Source organism: Erinaceus europaeus, chromosome 12 (genome assembly GCF_950295315.1).
Source record: "Erinaceus europaeus chromosome 12, mEriEur2.1, whole genome shotgun sequence".
Lineage (NCBI taxonomy): Eukaryota > Metazoa > Chordata > Mammalia > Eulipotyphla > Erinaceidae > Erinaceus > Erinaceus europaeus.
This window is the reverse complement of record NC_080173.1, coordinates 88183309-88203262: the sequence shown is the minus strand read 5'-3', so window position 1 is coordinate 88203262 and position 19954 is coordinate 88183309. Positions and strand designations below refer to the sequence as shown.

At 42.8% G+C, this 19954-nt stretch overlaps 1 protein-coding gene across 1 annotated transcript in view; it reads right to left on the bottom strand.

The window, feature by feature from the left end:
* GLP2R (glucagon like peptide 2 receptor) overlaps positions 1-19954 on the bottom strand; it is a 55589-nt gene that overhangs the window by 7888 nt on the left and 27747 nt on the right. Inside the window, exons 6-11 of the mRNA XM_060204426.1 lie at positions 18190-18343; positions 15164-15323; positions 13843-13903; positions 13048-13117; positions 11462-11550; positions 305-443 (exon numbers count right to left, since the gene is read on the bottom strand). Coding sequence (XP_060060409.1) covers positions 305-443; positions 11462-11550; positions 13048-13117; positions 13843-13903; positions 15164-15323; positions 18190-18343 — 673 coding nt within the window. The remainder of the gene's footprint in view (positions 1-304; positions 444-11461; positions 11551-13047; positions 13118-13842; positions 13904-15163; positions 15324-18189; positions 18344-19954) is intronic.

The following is a 19954-nucleotide window of genomic DNA, read 5'->3' as shown; positions in this document are numbered from 1 at the left end:
AATAGGCACTTAATAAAAGGCTTTTTGTTGACACTTGGAGTTAATATGATCATGAGTCACAGCAGCTATTAGAGCCCAGGAAATAAAGCACTTTTTCCCTTCTTAGTCATCAAGGCATGCTGACAGGATCAAGGCAACACTCCAGGCTACAAGCCCTTCTCATGCCAAAGCCCTCGACGATAAAGGCTGCTGGTACTAGGACTGAGTTTCCACCTGTGGACTCTTTTCAATTCTGAGCCTACTTGGATGACAGGCATTTTGCTCTCTCCAGAGCCAAGGCATCCTGATTCTGACACCTACTTACGTGGAAGGAGCTCAGAGTCAACTGAAAGAAGAGCCGTAGATGTCTTGAAATTCCAAAGGTGTAATCATCAAGGATGAAAGTGAAGGCCAATTCATGGACACCCAGTAAAGGAATGAGCACCAGAGCTGATTTTGCCAACCTGTAGATGACAACCAAATAACTGCCAAGAAAGACATATTGGGAACAGATAACTCTATGAATGTCTTTATGCCAACCCTTATCACACTGAATGCCTTAAAGAGTTATGGAGGTTGACAAGTGACTGGTATCAAATATAAAGTGCCGGTACCATTCAAGGAAAGAAAATAAAAATAAACAAGGACTCAGCGGTGGTGTACCTGGTTGAGCACAAACATTACAATTCATAAGGACTTGGGTTCAAGGCCCTGGTCCCTACCTGCAGGGGGAAGCTTCACACGTGGTGAAGCCGTGCTGCAGGTGTCTCTCTGTCTCTTTTTCTTTTAATCTCCCCCTTCTCTCTCAATTTCTCTGTATGTCTATTCAAAATATATAAGCAAATATAAAGAAGATTTATGTGACAAAGTGGATGCAACTAGAGATGAAAGGGGTGAAAGACAACTGCTAGATGGTTTCCCATGTGGAACGTAGAGAACTGATACACTTGAACTTATGTTAAAAATTAAGAAACGAACTGTTTCTAAGACTTTGTGAAAACTATGGGGGTTATCTTTTGGAGGATGAGGACACAGGACTTTGTTGGTGGGTGTGGTGTGCAACCATATTCTGTATTCTTACAACTTTGTAACCCACTATTTATCACAAGTAAAAAATGTCCAAAAAAATTTCATAGATGGACCCCTTCTCCTGACTCATGAAAAATGTTTGAAGTATATGAACTGAATTAATGAATGAAGTCCCTCATCCTCATATAGATTATGCCAAACCTAGACATGTTTGCATTTTGCCTGGTGGATATATTTCCATGTACAAACATGGCTGTCAAACTAAGACATTATGCCCCCTTCAGGTGGGACTAACTTCCTATTATTTGGCTAGTAGAGACTCCTATCTCTCTAATCAGGACTTTAACTACTAGAGTATCAGCAGATCTAAAACAGCAAGGGAAATGACTTGACCATGGGGCCCACAAGTGGCCAAACTTTGTCTGGAAATGGAACTTCTGACTTCACACTCAGCCCTTGCACACTCCCTGCAGGATTCTGCTGCTCCCAGATGGCCCCTCTACCTAGGTGAAACTGAGGAAATGAAAAATTGGTCCTCCTTGTAAAAGAGTGCTATGTGGAAACTTATTATTGTATATACCCATCTCACACACACACACACACACACACACACACACACACACACACACACACACGACAAACATTTCTGTGTATAGCTCCTGTGTAAAGTGCCAAAAGCCCAACATTTCACACTGTTTCCTGGGGCTTCCCACACAGGGCCATTAGCACTCCTTATGCAGATTTACAAAAATCAAATCCATCTTATACCTCCCTGGAATTCCCCCCTGAATTAGATCTTCTGGAGGCTGGGTCCTGTGGGTGTGAATTTTTAAAGAACCCCCATGGTGTTTTCTGATGAGTAGCCACAGTGGGGAATGACAGTGCTTTCCTTTTTTTTTTTTGGTTCTGGATTTAGGACTAACTATATTAGCAAAGGTGACTCATGTGCAGGGCACAAACAGAGCTACTGTCTCATACACAGTGAGGGAAAAGAGCTTAATTGTAGAGATTCTTTCGTCTAAGTCACTGGTTTCAAAGGACCAGATGAAGAGAAGTTTACCCATTCCCCATCCAAAAAAAAAAAAAAAACCTCCCGAAGTTAAAATGGTAGAAATATTAAGCTCAGAGGCAGTTTTCTTTTTTTTCCTCCAGGGTTATCACTGGGGCTCGGTGGCTACACTACGAATCCACTGCTCCTGGCAGCCATCTTTTTTCCATTGTTGTTGCTGCTGCTGTTGCTGAATAGGACAGAGAGAAATTGAGAGGGGAAGGAAAGACAGAGAGAAAAAGACAGACACTTGCAGACCTGCTTCACTGCTTATGAAGTGACCCTCCTGCAGATGGGGAGCAGGGGGCTCAAACCAAGATCCTTGTGCTGGACCTTGTGCTTCATACTATGTGTACTTAACCTGGTACGCTACCACCCAGCCCCTTCAGAAGAAGTTTTAAAGCAGTTTAACTATGTAAGAGAAAAATGTTTACTATGACTCCTGTGAGAGACATTCAAAAACAATGCTATTAGTAAAGGAAAAGATATCTCACTTCTGTGCCCTAAAGGGACAGAAAGAGGAGAACAAGATTCTCCAGGAGACAAATTGACTTCTCTGAGCAGAGAACCTCACCAATGGGTCCTGAAGCCTCACCTTTGCAGAATGCTACCCCACTAAGGGAAGATAGAAACAGCTGGGGCTATGGAGCGACCTACCAACACCCATATCCAGCAGAAAAGCAATTATAGAAGCCAGAACTCCCAACTTTTGAACCCCATAAAAATTTTGGTCCTTGGGAGTTGGGCGGTAGCGCAGCAAGTTAAACGCATGTGGCACATAGTGCAAGGACTGGCGTAAGGACCCCGATTCGAGCCCCTGGCTCCCCACCTGCAGGAAGGTCTCATCACAGATGGTGAAGCATGTCTACAGATGTCTATCTTTCTCTCCCCTTCTCTCTGTTTTCCCCTCCTCTCTCCATTTCTCTCTGTCCTATTCAACAATGAAGACATTAATAATAACTACAACAGTAAAACAACAAGGGCAACAAAAGGAATAAATAAATTAATTAATTAAATATTTTTTTAAAAGTTTTGGTCCATACCCACAGAGTGATAAAGAATAGGGAAGCTTTCAAGGTTGGGGGTATAAATTCATCTGCCAATGTCCATGACCAGTGGAGAATCAGTGACAGAAGCCAGACTTTCCACCTTCTGCACCCATAAAGAATTTTGGTCCATACTCCCAGAAGAATAAAGAGTAGGGAAGTTTCCAGTGGAGGGGGTGGGACACGGAACTCTGGTGGTGGGAGCTGTATGGAATTGTAGCCCTGTTATCTTACAATCTTGTTAATCATTAAATTTTTTTTTAAAAAAAATATGGATGTTTCCAATGGAAGGAATGGGACATGGAACTTGGGTGGTGGGAGCTGTATGGATTTATACCCCTGTTATTTTAGAATCTTTTAATCATTATTAAATCATTAATATAAATTAAGAAAAAAAGAAAAGGATCCCCTGGAGAGGATGTATCCCCATCAGACACATAAGCTGAAGCTACCAAGACCCTGACTTTCAAAGGGAGACTGAGGAATGGGGAGTAAGGCTCAGGACCTAGATGTGGGGCTTGGTTAAGGCAAACTCATACCTACTGCCACCTCAAACCTTTTGCCCACACCAAAGTCACATGAAGGTGCTCCCAGGAAGAGGATGCTTAGAAGAAAGAAGAAGAAACCATTTTTTATTTAATTATCTGGCTTAGCGTGTTTGACCACAGGTTGGATTTGCCCTACAGATCATATTTGCCAGGTTACCGCTTTAGTTATTAGAGTCACTTTTTAATTTTTTTTTTAATGGGAGGTTATTAGAAAGAGACAAAGAGTACAGCTCTGCTTAGGTTTCTGATAGTGCTGGGGAGTGAACCTAGGATTGCAGAACGCCAGGCATCAAAGTCTTTTCGGCATAACCATCATGCTATTTCTTCAGCCCTGGAGCTATCTTTAAGGAATAGGGAAATCTCAGGCAAGATTTCCTATTCCTTTTTTGAAAAATGGGGAGATCTGGCAACACGAGTTCCAAAGCCCTACTGGACAGTTGGGCACAGCCTAAAGGTGACTGTCCCTCCAGAGGGGACATGTGCTCTCAGTCCCATCCAGCCCACACTGCCACTCCTGTAACCTGCCTGGCCCTTGTAAGTGTTTAACTTGGCCACCCTTACTCTGGGTAGTTTCCATTTTAATGTCATATACTTACTGCAGACCTGTGTCCTACAATCAGTTTATTCATGGGGACATACTATGTCAGTATACTTTTTATTTTATTTATTTATTTATTTATCTATTGTCTCTAGGGTTACCGCTGGGGCTCAGTGCCTGCATTATGAACCCACTGCTCTTGGAGGCCATTCTTTCCATTTTTGTTGTTGTCGTTAGATAGGACAAAGAAAAATCAAGAGAGGAGGGGAGAATAGAGAAAGATATACACCTGCAGACATGCTTCACTGCTTGTGAAATGACCACCCTGCAGGTAGGGAATTACGGGCTCCAACTAGGATCCTTGTGCTGGTCCTTACGCTTCAACCAAGTGTGCTACCGCCTAGTCCCCTTCAGTATACTTTTTTTAAATAAGCTTTTTATTTGGGAATATTTTTTATCTATGAAAGAGTACAGACAAAAGTACAGAAAAAGATAGTACAGAGGGTCTACAAATACACTTTACTCAACTACCCTTGATGTGAAAATTCTGCAGTCATATGCATTTGTCAGTGGGGTAGATAGCATATGGTTATGCAAAAAAAGACTCTTTTGCTTAAGGCTCCGAGGTCCCAGGTTCAATCCCCTGCACCACTATAAGCCAGAGCTGAGCAGTGCCCTGGTAAAAAATAAATAACTACTGGCCAAGAGACTTGGAAACAACAGCTGGGGTGAGCTCCAAAAAGAAGCAGCTTACAATCTGGGATTCTCTGGATAGGGTAGGATACTGGGCCATCAGTAGGAGGGTGAACAAGGGGTGGTCAGGGTGACACCAAAAAGGAATCTTATAATCCACTCTTGAGCTGGCTGGCAAACAGGGGCCAAAAGGACAAAGAAAGGAAAATCTTTGGCTTGATTATTTCAGAACTTACCCTTCCCCTCTCACCCCAGAACCCGCCCCCAGGAGCTGGGCAGCCACTCCTAGCAGGCCTCCTGCTGAGCTATTTTCTTTACCAAGATTCCAGGCACACCAGGGCTATCATCCAAGCCTTTTTCTTTTTGTTTTCCTTCTCTTTTGTTAAAGGTGGCTGGCGCTCTATTTGCAGGATGCCTGCAGCCAATCTGGAGCAGTCTAAGCAACAGACTGACTGTTAGGGTTTTTTTTTACTCTATTTTATTTTATTATTACTATTATTATATACAGATGTCCCTTTTCCCTCCTCCTTATTCAGGTTAACCAAAATTAACGGTTGTGTTTTTTTCCCATTGATAGATGACTGGGTGTCCTATCCATTGTGAGAGGAACTTTTTTTCCTCTCTCTCTTCTCTCCACTCTCCTTTTTCTCTCCTCCTAGCTAATTAAAAAAAAAAAGTGGGTTAAGCACACGTGGCGCAAAGCGCAAGAACCAGCATAAGGATCCCGATTCGAGCCCCCGGCTCCCCACCTGCGGGGGAGTCCCTTCACAGGCGGTGAAGCAGGTCTGCAGGTGTCTATCTTTCTCTCCCCCTCTCTGTCTTCCCCTCCTCTCTCCATTTCTCTCTGTCCTATCCAAAAATGAACAACATCAACAATGGCAATAATAATAACCACAACGAGGTCACAACAACAAGGGCAACAAAAAAGGGGGGAAAAATGGCCTCCAGGAGCGGTGGATTCATGATGCAAGCACCGAGCCCAGCAATAACCCTGGAGGAAAAAAAATAAATAAATAAAAACCTCTTTCCTTTCACTGCTCTTTTTTTTTTCTTTTCTTCCTTCTTTTGCTTTCTGAATTCACTGATACTTGTTGGTGAATTATTTGGGGAAAGAAATATGACTCAGAGTGGACTCTGTGTGTGTGTGTGTGTGTGTGTGTGTGTGTGTGTGTGTGTGTGTGTCTTCTCTACTTCCCTTTCTCCTCTTGCTATGCCTAGGATTTATAGTGGGCAGTAGGTTTGCATAATTGTCTACTCTTGCTATCCCTTTTTCCCTTTCCCTTTCTTTTTCTTTTGGTTTTGGTTGCTATTGTTTCCTTGGACTGGAGGTGTTGCTTGGCTAACTGGTATTGGTTGAACTGCATCAATCCTTGCTTCATTTGCTATTGTAATTTATGAGGTTGGTGACTGCATTTGTGAAAGGTCTTTAGTATAGTGTGGCTTGTACTCAAAACACAACAACTGAAGAATGGCAGAACAGAAAAATAAGAACCACATCAATAAAAAAAATAAACAACTACTAAAAAGAAAAGAATCCACCCACAAGCCATTACTATTAATCACCCTTCAAACTGCCTTTAGATTTCACTAGTTTTTCTATTGATGCCTTTTGTATTTTCCAGGAAACAATGTAAGATTCTACATTTAGTATGGAATTATTTTCAAAGAATAATTCTCAGGCTGGGGATATAGTATAATGGTTATGCAAAAAAAAAAAAAATCTCTGTGAAAGCCAGGTGGTGGTGCACCTGGTTAAGTACACACATTATAGTGCACAAGGACCCAGGTTCAAGCCCTGGTCCCCACCTGCTGGGGGGGATGCTTCATTAATGGTGAAGCAGGGCTACAGGTGTCTCTCTGTCTCTTTCCCTCTCTATCTTCCTCTCCCCTCTTAATTTCTCTCTGTCTTTATCCAATAATGATTTTTTTAAAAATATATCTTTAAAAATCTCTCTCATATTTATCTATCACCAGGGTTTCACCACTCTGACTAAACTTATTTTCAAATACAGAGACAGAGGGAAGGAGGGTGCAGTGGGACCAGTCTCAAACCTGGGTCACATGCATGGCAAAAGCATGTACCTTTCCAGGTGAGTTATCTTCCCTGCCTGCCCAAGAATAACCATCTCTTTAAATGAAGTTTTGGACATGTTAATAAGTACCACCTCTGTGAATGGATATCAGAAAATATTTCCCACCCCTCACTTCATTCTAATTCTCCTTACATAAAGTAATATTTATGTCCTGGTTCAGCTGAAAATCCATAAATATCTGTGACTGTTTACTCTTCTGAGCTGTTTATTCTCATTTTTCATCTATAGTCATTTGTTTATTTAAAGGTCTAAGTTTATTATAGTTATTTATCTATTCAACAAATATTTATTAAACATCTGCTCTGGACACACCAGGGAATATCACAGGGGAAGAGGAGCTGAGGTCATAGGCAGTAGAGCATAGGTACAGTACTTGGGCTCTAAGTTCAAATCCCAGCATTACTAATGACTACTGATGTCGTCTTGGCCAAATTATTTAACTTGTCTGCAGGCATAAGATTGTACTACTAGTAATAAATGTAAAATGCAGAAGTAATAAGATATTAATAATAATAATACCCAGTGGCATCAATATAAAGATTAAATTAAAAGTGGCCAACCCTCCAAATAGATGGGTTCTGATAAATGATGAATGAACTTAAAATTTGGCTGTCACTATTTTTTTTTTTTTTACAAAAGACATCTATCCATGTCCTCAGTGATATTGATCAACTTTCCTTCCATTTATGACATATTTTCATCTCTGGCTATCCACCAGAAAACACTTTCACAAAGAGCTCTTAGGATTCAGAGTGTTTTTTTTTTTTCAAAAAAAATTATTCTTGTAGGACCAGCAATACAGCTCAAAGCAGTGCACCTGCTTTGGAGTACACATGACCCATCTGGTGGTATGGTGTCTTTCTTGCTCTCCTTCTGTCTCTCTCTTTCTATCTGGAGTGCTGAAACCCTGATAATGTGAAAGAAAGAGAGGAAGAAAGAAAGAAAAGAGGAAAGAAAGAGTGAGAAAGGGAGGAAGGAAGGAAGAAAGAGTAAGAAAGAAAGAGAAAGAAAGAAAGAAAGAAAGAAAGAAAGAAAGAAAGAAAGAAAGAAAGAAAGAAAAAGAGAAAAACAGAAAGGTAGGAAGGAAGAAAGGAAGGAAATAAGGAAGGAAGGAAGGAAGGAAGGAAGGAAGGAAGGAAGGAAGGAAGGAAGGAAGGATTCTCCTTTACAGCTTCATTGAGTTCTGTTCCACATGTCACATGGAAAATTAATACCATTTCTCTGGAAGAAGAGAGCTTCCCCTGTGCTGAAGACAAGGCACAGAGAATGGCCACCATGCTGATTTTCCTTCTCCAAGCCCAGTGCCCCTACTTCCAGCTTCCTTAGCCTGAGTGGTTGAAGTTCAGGGATGCCTCATCTCTTGGTCTAGACAGTTCTCCAGCTCCAAGAGACTTGCCTTTTTGGCAAGGCATAAATGTGTTTAATCTAAGATGTCCTAAAATATATTCATGGAGGTAGGCCAGATCTGAAGATGTATATTCTGAAAGTTCTCAAAATCTGGGCAAGTTGGTGGCAAGTCTGTCCCTACAATAGTTTGGGCAAAATGCATTGAGTTTCACTGCCCTCTCCTCCCTACTCTAACAGAAAGTAAACATGCATCAGGGGAGTGTAGAGGAGAACCCTTCAACTCAGAAAAGTGCAGTGTGGTTGGGGTGGGGTGGTGACTGATGATGACCCACCAGTCACCTTCTTATCTGGGGTGACAAGAAGCAGCCCTTCCAGAATTTGCAAATGAATGAGGAATATTTGGAGAGGAAAAAATGGGCAAATCAACACTGTGAAGTGTTGCCAGCCCAGGAGTGAAGTAAGATGCCCTGAGCATATACTGAGAGAAAGGAGACCTCTTACAAACTAATAAATAGAAATTAATCAATGGCACTGTGTTTGGAGAAGAAATCAGAAAGGAGGTGGTCAAACAAGATGGCAGGAAAATTCACAATGTTACAGGGAGTTGTTAGCAATAGTAATGCAGTACTGTCCATAGTGACTTCTGGGAGATGACTCTTCCTCCAGCAGTCAAGTGATTTCTACACTATAGGGCAGTGGCGATTTCTCAGGCCAACATCAGTGTTCTTTCCATGTTAGCCATTTTACTTTGTGTGATCACCAAGCAAGACTGGCTTTGTACTTTTGGATCTCCTAGGGTCAGGAAGTGGAAGCACCAGAAGGAACCCTCACCCACCTCCACCTCCCACAGACTCTAAGAATGAGTAACGTAGAGCCTCGCATTCATTCAGTTGATACCAACCAATCTTCCAGATTCTCAGCCACTCAGATTCACAGACAGATCCCCAGTACAGCCTCCAGGTAAATCTGAGTGAACAGGAAGTCTCTAGGTAGGCATGCACCCAAATTTTCGCTTTTAAAGCTTCTTCTCTAATGGGGGGGGGGGGACAAAAATTAAAGTTTCCAGATAGGTTGAATGTCAAACAAGGTTACATTCTCCTCCCTGAAGAGTCTTTCTGAATCTTTGCTCCTCACAGTGTCTTGATTTACACTTCCCTAGATCATCGACTCCCAGTTCAATGAGCACATTGAAAAAAATAATAATAAAAATAACTTGGGTCCACCTGCCTATCAGATTTCAGGCTCAGGGGAAAAAAGCTAGTATAGCCACAGGCCCTTTGGAATAGAACTAAAATATGCCTACTAGCTATCTACAAAACGGAGAGCCCCCCCCCCCCCCCCCGCCACAACTCTTCATCTGCACTATTCCAGCCTTTAGGTCCATGATTGTTCAACAGTTTGTTTGGCTTTGTATGTTAACTCTCTTTTCAGCCACTAGGTTCCAGATACTAGCATGATACCGACCAGGCTTCCCTGGAAAGATGACCCTACCAGTGTGTCCTGGAGCTCTGTTTCCACAGAGCCTCACCCTACTAGGGAAATAGAGAGGCAGGCTGGGAGTATGGATTGACCTGTCAATGCCCATGTTCAGTGGGGAAGCAATTACAGAAGCCAGACCTTCCACCTTCTGCATCAATGACCTTGGGTCCATACTCCCAGAGGGTTAAATAATAGGAAAGCTGTCAGGGGAAGGGATGGGATAGGGAGTTCTGGTGGTGGGAATTGTATGGAGTTGTACCCCTCTTATCCTATGGTTTTGTCAATGTTTCCTTTTTATAAATAAATAAATAAATAAATAAATAAATGGAAGAAACTATTTTTCATTCATATTTATATCAAGGCAGATCTCAATAAATAACTACTTACTATCATTGTGTAAAGTATAAGATGGGACACAGCCAAAGCATGTCTCAAAGGGTGGGGGCAGGACTGTGTGAAGAACGTATTTTACTGCAGTCCAAAGGTTTGTGGATTTATTTCTCAAGGTCTCAAAAATATATACATACTTGCTTTTAAGTTAGAGTTATGTCTTTATTTCTGTTATCTCAAAACCTTCCCAAATGAAGGCAACTGTCAAATTCTCCTTCATATGATTATCATTGACTTTCTGTGCTTAGTAATGTTTTTCAGTCCCTGAGTTGGAGCTCAGTGGTGTAAAAGCCTTTTTTTTTTTTCCTTGTAGGCTATGGGAGCCTGAGGGCTTTTAAACTATCAATAGGCTTCTTAGCTTAATCACTGACTCCTGACCAAGAGATAAAGCAGGGTGTGGCAGAGATAATCCAGTGGTTATGCAAAGAGATTTTCACAGCCCCTCAGCTATGCCACCGAGGTATAGGTCTTCTCCTGAGTTTCCCGGTTAGATCTCTGTCCCCTGGTTTCCCTCCCTGTTGCTGCTCCAGATTCTGAGGGTAGTAGCAATGGAGACTTAGAGTTGCACTTGGTGAGTCTCTGGGGAGTCCTTTCCTCCCTTCAGCTGTCCCCTTGTTGGTGGAGCAGACTGGAGGTGGTGTCTCCACTGACAAACTGTCGAACTGTTAGCATTCACTTAATCTCTGCTTAGGCCCCTCTCTCCTCTCTGTCACCAGCCACGCGTGTTTGTACTCACGGGTGATTTACTGGGTTTCTGTGGTCATTCTAGTCCTGTCTTGTTTAGGTCCGGGTTGTCTCCTTTGGTATTCCTAGTTGATCCGGGAGAGGAGAGGAGAGGAGAGGAGAGGAGAGGAGAGGAGAGGAGAGGAGAGGAGAGGAGAGGAGAGGAGAGGAGAGGAGAGGAGAGGAGAGGAGAGGAGAGGAGAGGAGAGGAGAGGAGAGGAGAGGAGAGAAAGCGATCTGCAGCTCGTAGCTCCGCCTCCGGAAGTCGAATCCAGTAATGTTTTAACAGTTATCTACTAGAGAAATGTGTATTTTCTTGACTCTTCCCCCATTTCCTTCATGTTCATGGAACCTAAACATCCTCACCCTTTGCAAACCATATAAATGATCCCATGGCAACTTGCCTAGAGGGACTATCTCTACTACTCTTGTGTTAAGAAATAAAGATTCTAACGCATCTACCTTCCCCCATGCCTGGCACACAAATCAGAAAAGTCAGAGGGTCAAAATAATCTGGGACTACTGGGTACTTAGCTCAAGTCACTTACCTACATTTGTAATCGCCGAAGCCCATTTGGTGGGCTTTGAGCTTAGAAATCACAAGTTTGAGAATTTTCATGAAGATAAATAGATTGACCTTTAAAAAAAAAAAAAGCAGTAAGGAAAGGTTAAGTAAGGAAAGGGCTCTATACACTTGCTAATATCAAGGTCACCCTAGACCTGACCATTAGACATTTTTTCGATGAAAACCAGGGTCAACTTGACCATTAGGTAGTAAATGCTTGTGGTCATTCCTACTCTCCCTAAAACTGTCTCATAAGAGTCTTGGAAAAGCCATTTAGTTTATAAAAGATTCTGCCTCCAGGAGGCTTTTACAACTCCAGATGTCTGAGATAAGTAGATGCACATTTACACTGTTATTATTAACTAGACATTTACTGAGAACGTAACCACATCAGGCATTGACCTAACCTCCCACACATATTAATATTCACAACAACAGACAGGTGTGGTTCAGTTGCATAGCCAGTGACTGAGCTGGTAATTCAATCCATCTTTATCTCATTATAAATGCCCGTTAAAAGGCACCAGATTAAGCACACATCGTAAAAAACACAAGGACCCATGCAAGGAACCCAGTTTGAACCCCAAGCTCCCCACCTGCAGGGGGGTTGCTTCACAAGCAGTGAAGTAGGTCTATCTTTCTCTCTCCCTCTCTATCTTCCCCCTCTCTTCTCAATTTCTCTCTGTCCCACCCAATAAAAATGACCACCAGGTGCAGTGATAACCCTGGAGACATAAATAAATAAATAAATAAATAAATAAATAAATAAATGCCATATTGCCTTTCTTCTATAAAGAATCCCAGCCCTGCTGTTATCTTTCTAACCTGAGGTCCGATTGCTGCCACAGAATTTACTGGAAAGCAGTAAAACACATGTTCTCCTCTTCCTAGATCACTTTTCACAGCTGTCTTGGACTGGGGAAAATTCAGCCCTTCATTGTTCATTTTGGTAGAAAACACTGTGTGGAAGCATCGTGCAAAAGGGCTTCATGAGCACTGTCTCCTCTCTCTCTCTCTCTCTCTCTCTCTCTCTCTCTCTCTCTCTCTTTCCCTCTCTCTCTTTCGCTCTCGCTCTCACTCTTTCCCTATATATCTCTCTCCTCTCCCTCCCTTAGTCTCTTGAGATGATCACTCTGAGAAAGCCATGTACCATAATGTGCAAATTCTCAAGAAACTGGTAGAGAGGCCTACGCAGGGAAATTGAGCCATCCTCCCAATAACTAGCACCACTCAGCATGGCGTGTGTGTGTGTGTGTGTGTGTGTGTGTGTGTGTGGGCTCACGCGCGTGTGCTCACACGCGTGCATGTGTGTACTATCTTTGTAGCTGTCAACCCTGCATAGCCATTGTCCTGACCGACATCTTCACAATAATTTTGTGAAGGACTCAGGTCTTTGCACACACATGATTAATTGCCTTTTCATTGATTCTCTATCACGGGGCATGTAGGTTACAATGAATTTTCTATACTGAAGGATAATTGGGTGGGAAGGGCAACAGAGGGAGGTGAACAGGGTCATCCACAGCTGCTGAGTTCAGAGTGAGTAATGGCTGGTGATATGATCCTTACTGCTACACAAAGCATCAGGGGTCCTCGAATGATCCACCAGATTTTCATATTTCCATTGGTTCCCCAGCAGCTGTGACAAAGAGGAACGGAAACTAGGTTGAATGTGAAGGTCTCACACTTAATACTTACTTCTGCCCATCATTCTCCCAAGGGATGGGAGAGAAAAGGATTCAGATCCCATATTATTAGTATATTATTGGGTTTTTTTTTCTTATTGTGAAAGTATTCTTTGATACACAGAGCAATGACTCAACCTATGTGTTGAACTGTAGGTTGTGATATAATCACCACAAGGTCTTGTTAATTTCAAACTCTCCACAGGGCTAGAGCTTTTTTCTTGTGAAAAAAAAAAGTTGTATGATTTCCTTCCTTACCAACTTTTAAATATACAAAAAGGGGTGCTAACAGTAGCCATCAATACATTCTTAGGACGTTTTCATTCTAAATGTGTATATTTAGACCACCTTCATCCCTTGCAGTTGACATGACTTTACGCCCTCGTTATGAATGATGGTGCATGTACCTACTTCTGTATCTATACAGGGTTACTGTTACCCTACAGTGCCAAGTTTTGCGTTGAAAGGCATGGCTTTTATATACCAATTGGTATATGTACACCGAATTAATAAACTCAATACCTTGAAGATAACTTGATTATTTTATCTCATTTCCTAGGAATATTCTAGATGGCCTATGTGGAAGGAAGCTCTAAGGGCAAATAGAGTATATTTCCTTATATTTTGTTATGTCTTGAAGTTACAGATGAATGAAAGTGAAAACAGGTGAATCACGTACCCTGTGTCCTCCAGAAATGAACGGGCGATACTCCATGGTACAACATAGAGCCCTGGGAAGGCTGGCAGAAAGCAGGGAAATGTAGTTAGAAGCTGATCACTCAAACCTACTTGCCTCCCACATCCAGCGTGATAGATCAAGCATAAGTAGCTAAACCTTTTTTTTTTTTAAAAGGCCAGACATGGGAGTCAGGCGGTAGTGCAGCAGATTAAGCGCAGGTGGTACAAAGCACAAAGACTGGCGTAAGGATCCCGGTTCAAGCCCCCGGCTCCCCACCTGTAGGGGGGTCGCTTCACAAGCAGTGAAGCAGGTCTGCAGGTGTCTATCTTTCTCTCTCCCTCTCTGTCTTCCCCTCTGTCCTTTCCAACATTGACGACATCAATAACAACAACAATAATAACTACAGCAATAAAAAACAAGGGCAACAAAAGGGAATAAATAAATATTTTTTAAAAGGTCAAGCATTAGATAATTGCAGAGCCCAAGAGCTGGAATGATGTAGGTGGTACAGAGCCTAGCGAATGGTTTACTGTCAGAGAAACCGGAATCAAAGAATTGAAGCTTAGAGTAGATTCAAAAGCATTAACCTAAGTTCCTGAATCAAAGGCCAAGATTATTTCCTCTGACTATTTCAGCCTCAAATCCTCTGAGAGTTTATGATAACAGGGGTTCAGGACCTCAAGCTGAATACTTTGCATGATAGAGGGACTGTCTGTGTTTCCCAAATTCCTAAGTTGATGCCCTAACCCCCCAGCATAATATAATTTTGAGCTAGAACCTATGGAGGCAACTAGGTTTGGATGAGGGGTGTGTGTGTGTGTGTGTGTGTGTGTGTGTGTGTGTGTGTGTGTGTGTGTGTGTGTGTGTGTGTGTAAAAGAGAGATGGGGTGAGAGAGAATATGATGAGATCAGTGTCCTTGAAAGATCTCTTTCTCTGCTTCCCACACGAGAAGACAGTTATGTGCAAGTAAGAGAACCTTCACCAGACTTCAGCCATCTTGGCACCCTGATCTCAAACTCTGAACATTCCACAAGTGTGAGAACAAGCTGCAAAGTCTATGGTGTCATGTCAGCCTAAGCAGACCAGTACAGAGAGGGACAGTGTGGAGGGGCCAGAGTCTGGTTCTCTCAGAAACAGTCTCAGTCATTACGTGCGTGTAACGAGTATACAGCACATGTACCTACACACACCTCCTCTCAGGCTCCTGCCGTTAAAAAAGCATCTGCTCCAGTTGGATCTCCTCTCTGACTGAAGGCTGCCTCAGGGTTCTGCATTTAGATGGGCTCCCAGGAAAATAAACCAAAGATTCAAGTCACTTACCCCAACCCAGCAGCAGGTATCTGGGCCACAGCCACCTTTCAGAAAGCAGTGTGGGTTCTAGCAGTGAGTTGAGATAAAGGCCTTCGACCAGCAGCCACGAGTAATTGGTACCCACGAAGTAGTGCTGGAGCACATACAAAGCACGGCAGGAGGTGGCCATCTGGGGAGGGCAGAGCAGCAGAGGGTGAGTCCAGGCTCCCCGGGGATCTGGAACCCAGAGGTGGAGAGCTCCCTCAGGAGCACCCTCCCTCTTTTCACCTCTTTCCTGAAACCCTGAGGCCCACCTCAGAGAGGCTGGAAGTAACACCAGTGTGAAGGGAAGAGCTTCATGTGAGTTTTGTTTGTTTGTTTGTTTTGTCTTTTTTTTGAAAATGGGAATTAACTATCTGCTTTTTTTTTCTTCCCTTAACTTCAGTCTCACTTTGAGAGAATGCTGATGTACAGGACAGTTGTTGTCAAGGAGTGCTTTTCTTTATTCATTTTTTCCTATTTTTTAGTGATTTAATATTGATTTGAAAAATTATTATATGACAGTGGTATAACTCCACACCATTCCCATTACCAGAGTTCTTTTTTTTCTTTTTTTCTTTTTTTTTAATATTCATTTTATTTATTTATTCCCTTTTGTTGCCCTTGTTGTTTTATTGTTGTAGTTATTATTGTTGTTGTCGTTGTTGGATAGGACAGAGAGAAATGGAGAGAGGAGGGGAAGACAGAGAAGGGGAGAGAAAGATAGACACCTGCAGACCTGCTTCACCGCCTGTGAAGCGACTCCCCTGCAGGTGGGGAGCCGGGGTTCGAACCGGGATCCTTATGCCGGTCCTTGTGCTTTGTGCCACGTGCGCTTAACCCGCTGCACTACCGCCCGACTCCCACTACCAGAGTTCTTTATCCTCAATCCCTCTATTGAAAACTGAAATAGTTCTCCCAAGGTTATAGATTTCGGTTGACTTTATATCTATCACTATCTATCTACAATGTATTTTGCCCATTTTGTTTATGGTCCTGCCTTCACGTTCTTCCTTCCTTCCTTTCTTCCTTTCTTCCTCCCTTCCTTTCTTTCTTTTTTTTTTTTTGTTAGTGATTTGATACTGATTTACAAGATGGCAAAGGGTGTAATTATAATAAGGATGTAATTCCATACAGCTCCTATGACCAGAGTTCTGTGCCCATGCCTTCCATCGGAAACTTCCCTATTCTTTATCCCTCTGGGAGGATGGACCAAAATCCCTTTGGGGTGCAGAAGGTGGGAGTTCTGCCTCTCATCCTTTCTAAGTCACACCTACACCTGTCACTACTTCTGAGCGGCCTTCCTTTTTTCCTCTTTTCTCTCAGCTAAGAGAAACAGTGCCTGGATTCCTCTAGTGTTTTCCGCACTTGTCTCCCTTTCAGTGATGGTATAAAAACAAGATTCCTGCCTTTAGGTTCATGATTAGTCAACAACTTGTTCTGCTTTATATCTTAACTCTTTTTTGAGCCGCCAGGTTCCAGATGCTAACATCTGGATGCCAACATGACTTCCCAGGGCAGATGACCCCAACAATGTATCTTGGAGCCTAGCCTCCCCAGATCCCCACCCCACTAGGGAAAGAGAGAGAGGCAGGCTGGGAGTGTGGATCGACCTGCCAATGCCCATGTTCAGCGGGAGAAGCCAGACCTTCTACCTTCCACACCCTATAATGACCCTGGGTTCATACTCCCAGGGGGATAAAGAGTAGGAAAGCTGTCAGAGGAGCGGATGGGCTATGGAGTTCTGGTGGTGGGAATTGTGTGGAATTGTACCCTTCTTATCCTATTGTCTTGTCAGTATTTCTATTTTATAAGTAAAAATTTAAAAAAAAAAAGATTCCTGGTGACAGGTGCTTCAGGTTTTGGTAGAATTGGGGTTCACAGCCTCCTGGTGATCTTCTCAAGGGGTACCTTTCCTTACTGACCTAGACAGATGTCAGCACAGCACAGCCTCCAACATGGGAACTTAAATCTCCAGGCTCTGCTTAGTGCTACTATAATATAGTTTAAAAAGGTCTTGAGGGAATATGAAAACTATTATGCCAATAAAGTTAGGTGAGAGAAATAAAGTCCTAGAAAAACCAGTTACTGCAGTTGACTCAAGAAATTTTTTAAAAGGGTTGAGTTGTATCTGACATGAAATAATTTAAAATAATGTATTTTGATCATTAATAACCTTCCAGTAAAGAAAATTCTGAGCCATACCTATGAGTTGGGAGAACTATGGTAATTACTGTTGTAAGGGGTTAGGGGCACAGATCTTGGTGGTGGGAGTGGTATAGAATTATACCCCTACTGGGAGTCAGGCGGTAGTGCACTGGGTTAAGCGCAAGTGGTGCAAAGCACAAGGATTGGTGTAAGGATCCAGGTTTGAGCCCCCAGCTCCCCATCTGCAGGGGAATCGCTTCACAGGTAGTGAAGCAGATCTGCAGGTGTCTCTCTTTCTCTCCCCCTCTCTGTCTTCCCCTCCTCTCTCCATTTCTCTCTGTCCGATCCAACAATGATGACATCAAAACAACAACAATAAAAACAGCAAGGGCAACAAAAGGGAAAATGAATAAAAAAATATATATGAATTATACCCCTATTATCTTATGATCTTGTAAATCAATATTATATTGCTAATAAAAATTATTTTTAAAAAGAAAATGTGGGGAGTCGGGCTGTAGCGCAGCGGGTTAAGCGCAGGTGGCGCAAAGCACAAGGACCGGCATAAGGATCCCGGTTCGAGCCCTGGCTCCCCACCTGCAGGGGAGTCACTTCACAGGCGGTGAAGCAGGTCTGCAGGTGTCTATCTTTCTCTCCTCCTCTCTGTCTTCCCCTCCTCTCTCCATTTCTCTCTGTCCTATCTAACAACGACAACAACAATAATAACTACAACAATAAAACAACAAGGGCAACAAAAGGGAATAAATAAAAATAAAATAAATATTAAAAAAAAGAATTCTTTTAAAAAAAAAAGAAAAAAGAAAATGTGGAGTCTATATAACTTCATTGAGCCGATGTTGAGGACTTACCTCTGGCATATAGGACATCCACCCATCCACATGGTTGGGTCTCTTGGAGTAAGATTTATGGATGACAACATCCTTCATCAGCACAGCCAGGGCTCTCAGGATGAAAGATGCAAACAAGTTCATGTGGATATAGTTGCGTGTGCAGTGGAGTTTTCTGTGTAATGAGAAAGCCATGTGTTTCTTCTCAGAAAAGAGTTTACACCTTCACGAAAGTACATAGCAGATCCGTGTTATCTATTACTAAGGGCAAGAGTGTTCTGTAGCCTCCAGAGCTGGACAGCTGGTTAGAAGTCCCTGATTATCTTTAATATTATTGATTTGTTTACTGTATAGAGACAGAGAGAAATTGAGAGGGGAGAGGGAGGGAGAGATAGACAGAGAGATGGAGAGACACCTGCAGCCCTACTTCACCACTCATGAAGCTTTTCCCCTGCAGGTGGAGAACAGGGGCTTGAACCTGTGTCCTTGTGCAGTGGAATGGGAGTGCTTAACCAGATGCACCACTGCCTGGCCCAAAGTCCCAGCTTCTCTGTGTCTCATTTTCCGCATCTGTAAAGTAGGGATAACAGTAACTAACACCTGAATTCATGTTCCACATGCAAGGGGATATCCCCAAGGTGTTTGTTTAAATGTGGATGAACTTCTGTCTGGGTCCTTAGTCCTTCTCACCACTGGAGGAGCAGGTACAGTTACTGTTCTGATTTAATAGAAGCATAGGGGGATGCTGAATCCACAAATTAGCTCAACTGTTCAAAGTATCAGAGCAATAAGTGACAGAGCTGAGATTCAGATCCAGAAATTCTGAGCTCAAATACAGCTGTTAAAAGCTCACCCATAGAAGCATCCAATAGCACAGCTATATACAAGATACTGGATACTGTACAGCAAACCATAACAAAAGGACTTTTCAAAGTTAACCCAATTAACAAATAATGTGATGATAACTAACTATTGATTGTCTTTTTGAACCCTAAGACAGCAGGAACCTCACATCTCCACTATAGAGTCCCTACTTCCCCCAGCCCTGGAACCCTTGGATAGGGCCCACTTTCCCGTATGCATCTCCCAATCCAAACCAAATAATATTGCATCCTCCAATCACAACCTAACCAACGCAACGATTGCCACCTCAATATGCTTCACCTCAGACTGTGTCCAGAGACTTCACGTGTGGAATGACAATCCTTCAGCTTCATTACTCGGGTGAGACCTTTCCTTTTATAGTACACTCTAATTTCATCTCAGGTAGTTCACTTTCTAACAAAGTCCCATAACCTAGATAATACACCAGTTTCTGTGAGAGAGAGCTTATGTGCACATGTATCCATAAACTACTGCAAAATATATACCTGAAAGCAGAAGTGCACTAGAGCTTGCAGTGAGTACCTCCCTAACACTTCCTCTCCACTATTCCAAGCCTGGGATCCATGATTGCTCAACAAATTCTTTGGCTTCGTATGTTAACTCTCTTTTCAATCACCAGGTTCCAGATGCCACCAGGATGCTGGCCAGGCTTCCCTGGATTGAAGACCCCACCAATGCGTCCTGCAGCTCAGCTTCCCAGAGACACACCTTACTAGGGAAAGAGAGAGGCAGACTGGGAGTATGGACCGACCAGTCAACGCCCGTGTTCAGCGGGGAAGCAATTACAGAAGCCAGACCTTCTACCTTCTGCAACCCTCAACGACCCTGGGTCCATGCTCCCAGAGGGCTAGAGAATGGGAAAGCTATCATGGGAGGGGGTGGGTTATGGAGATTGGGTGGT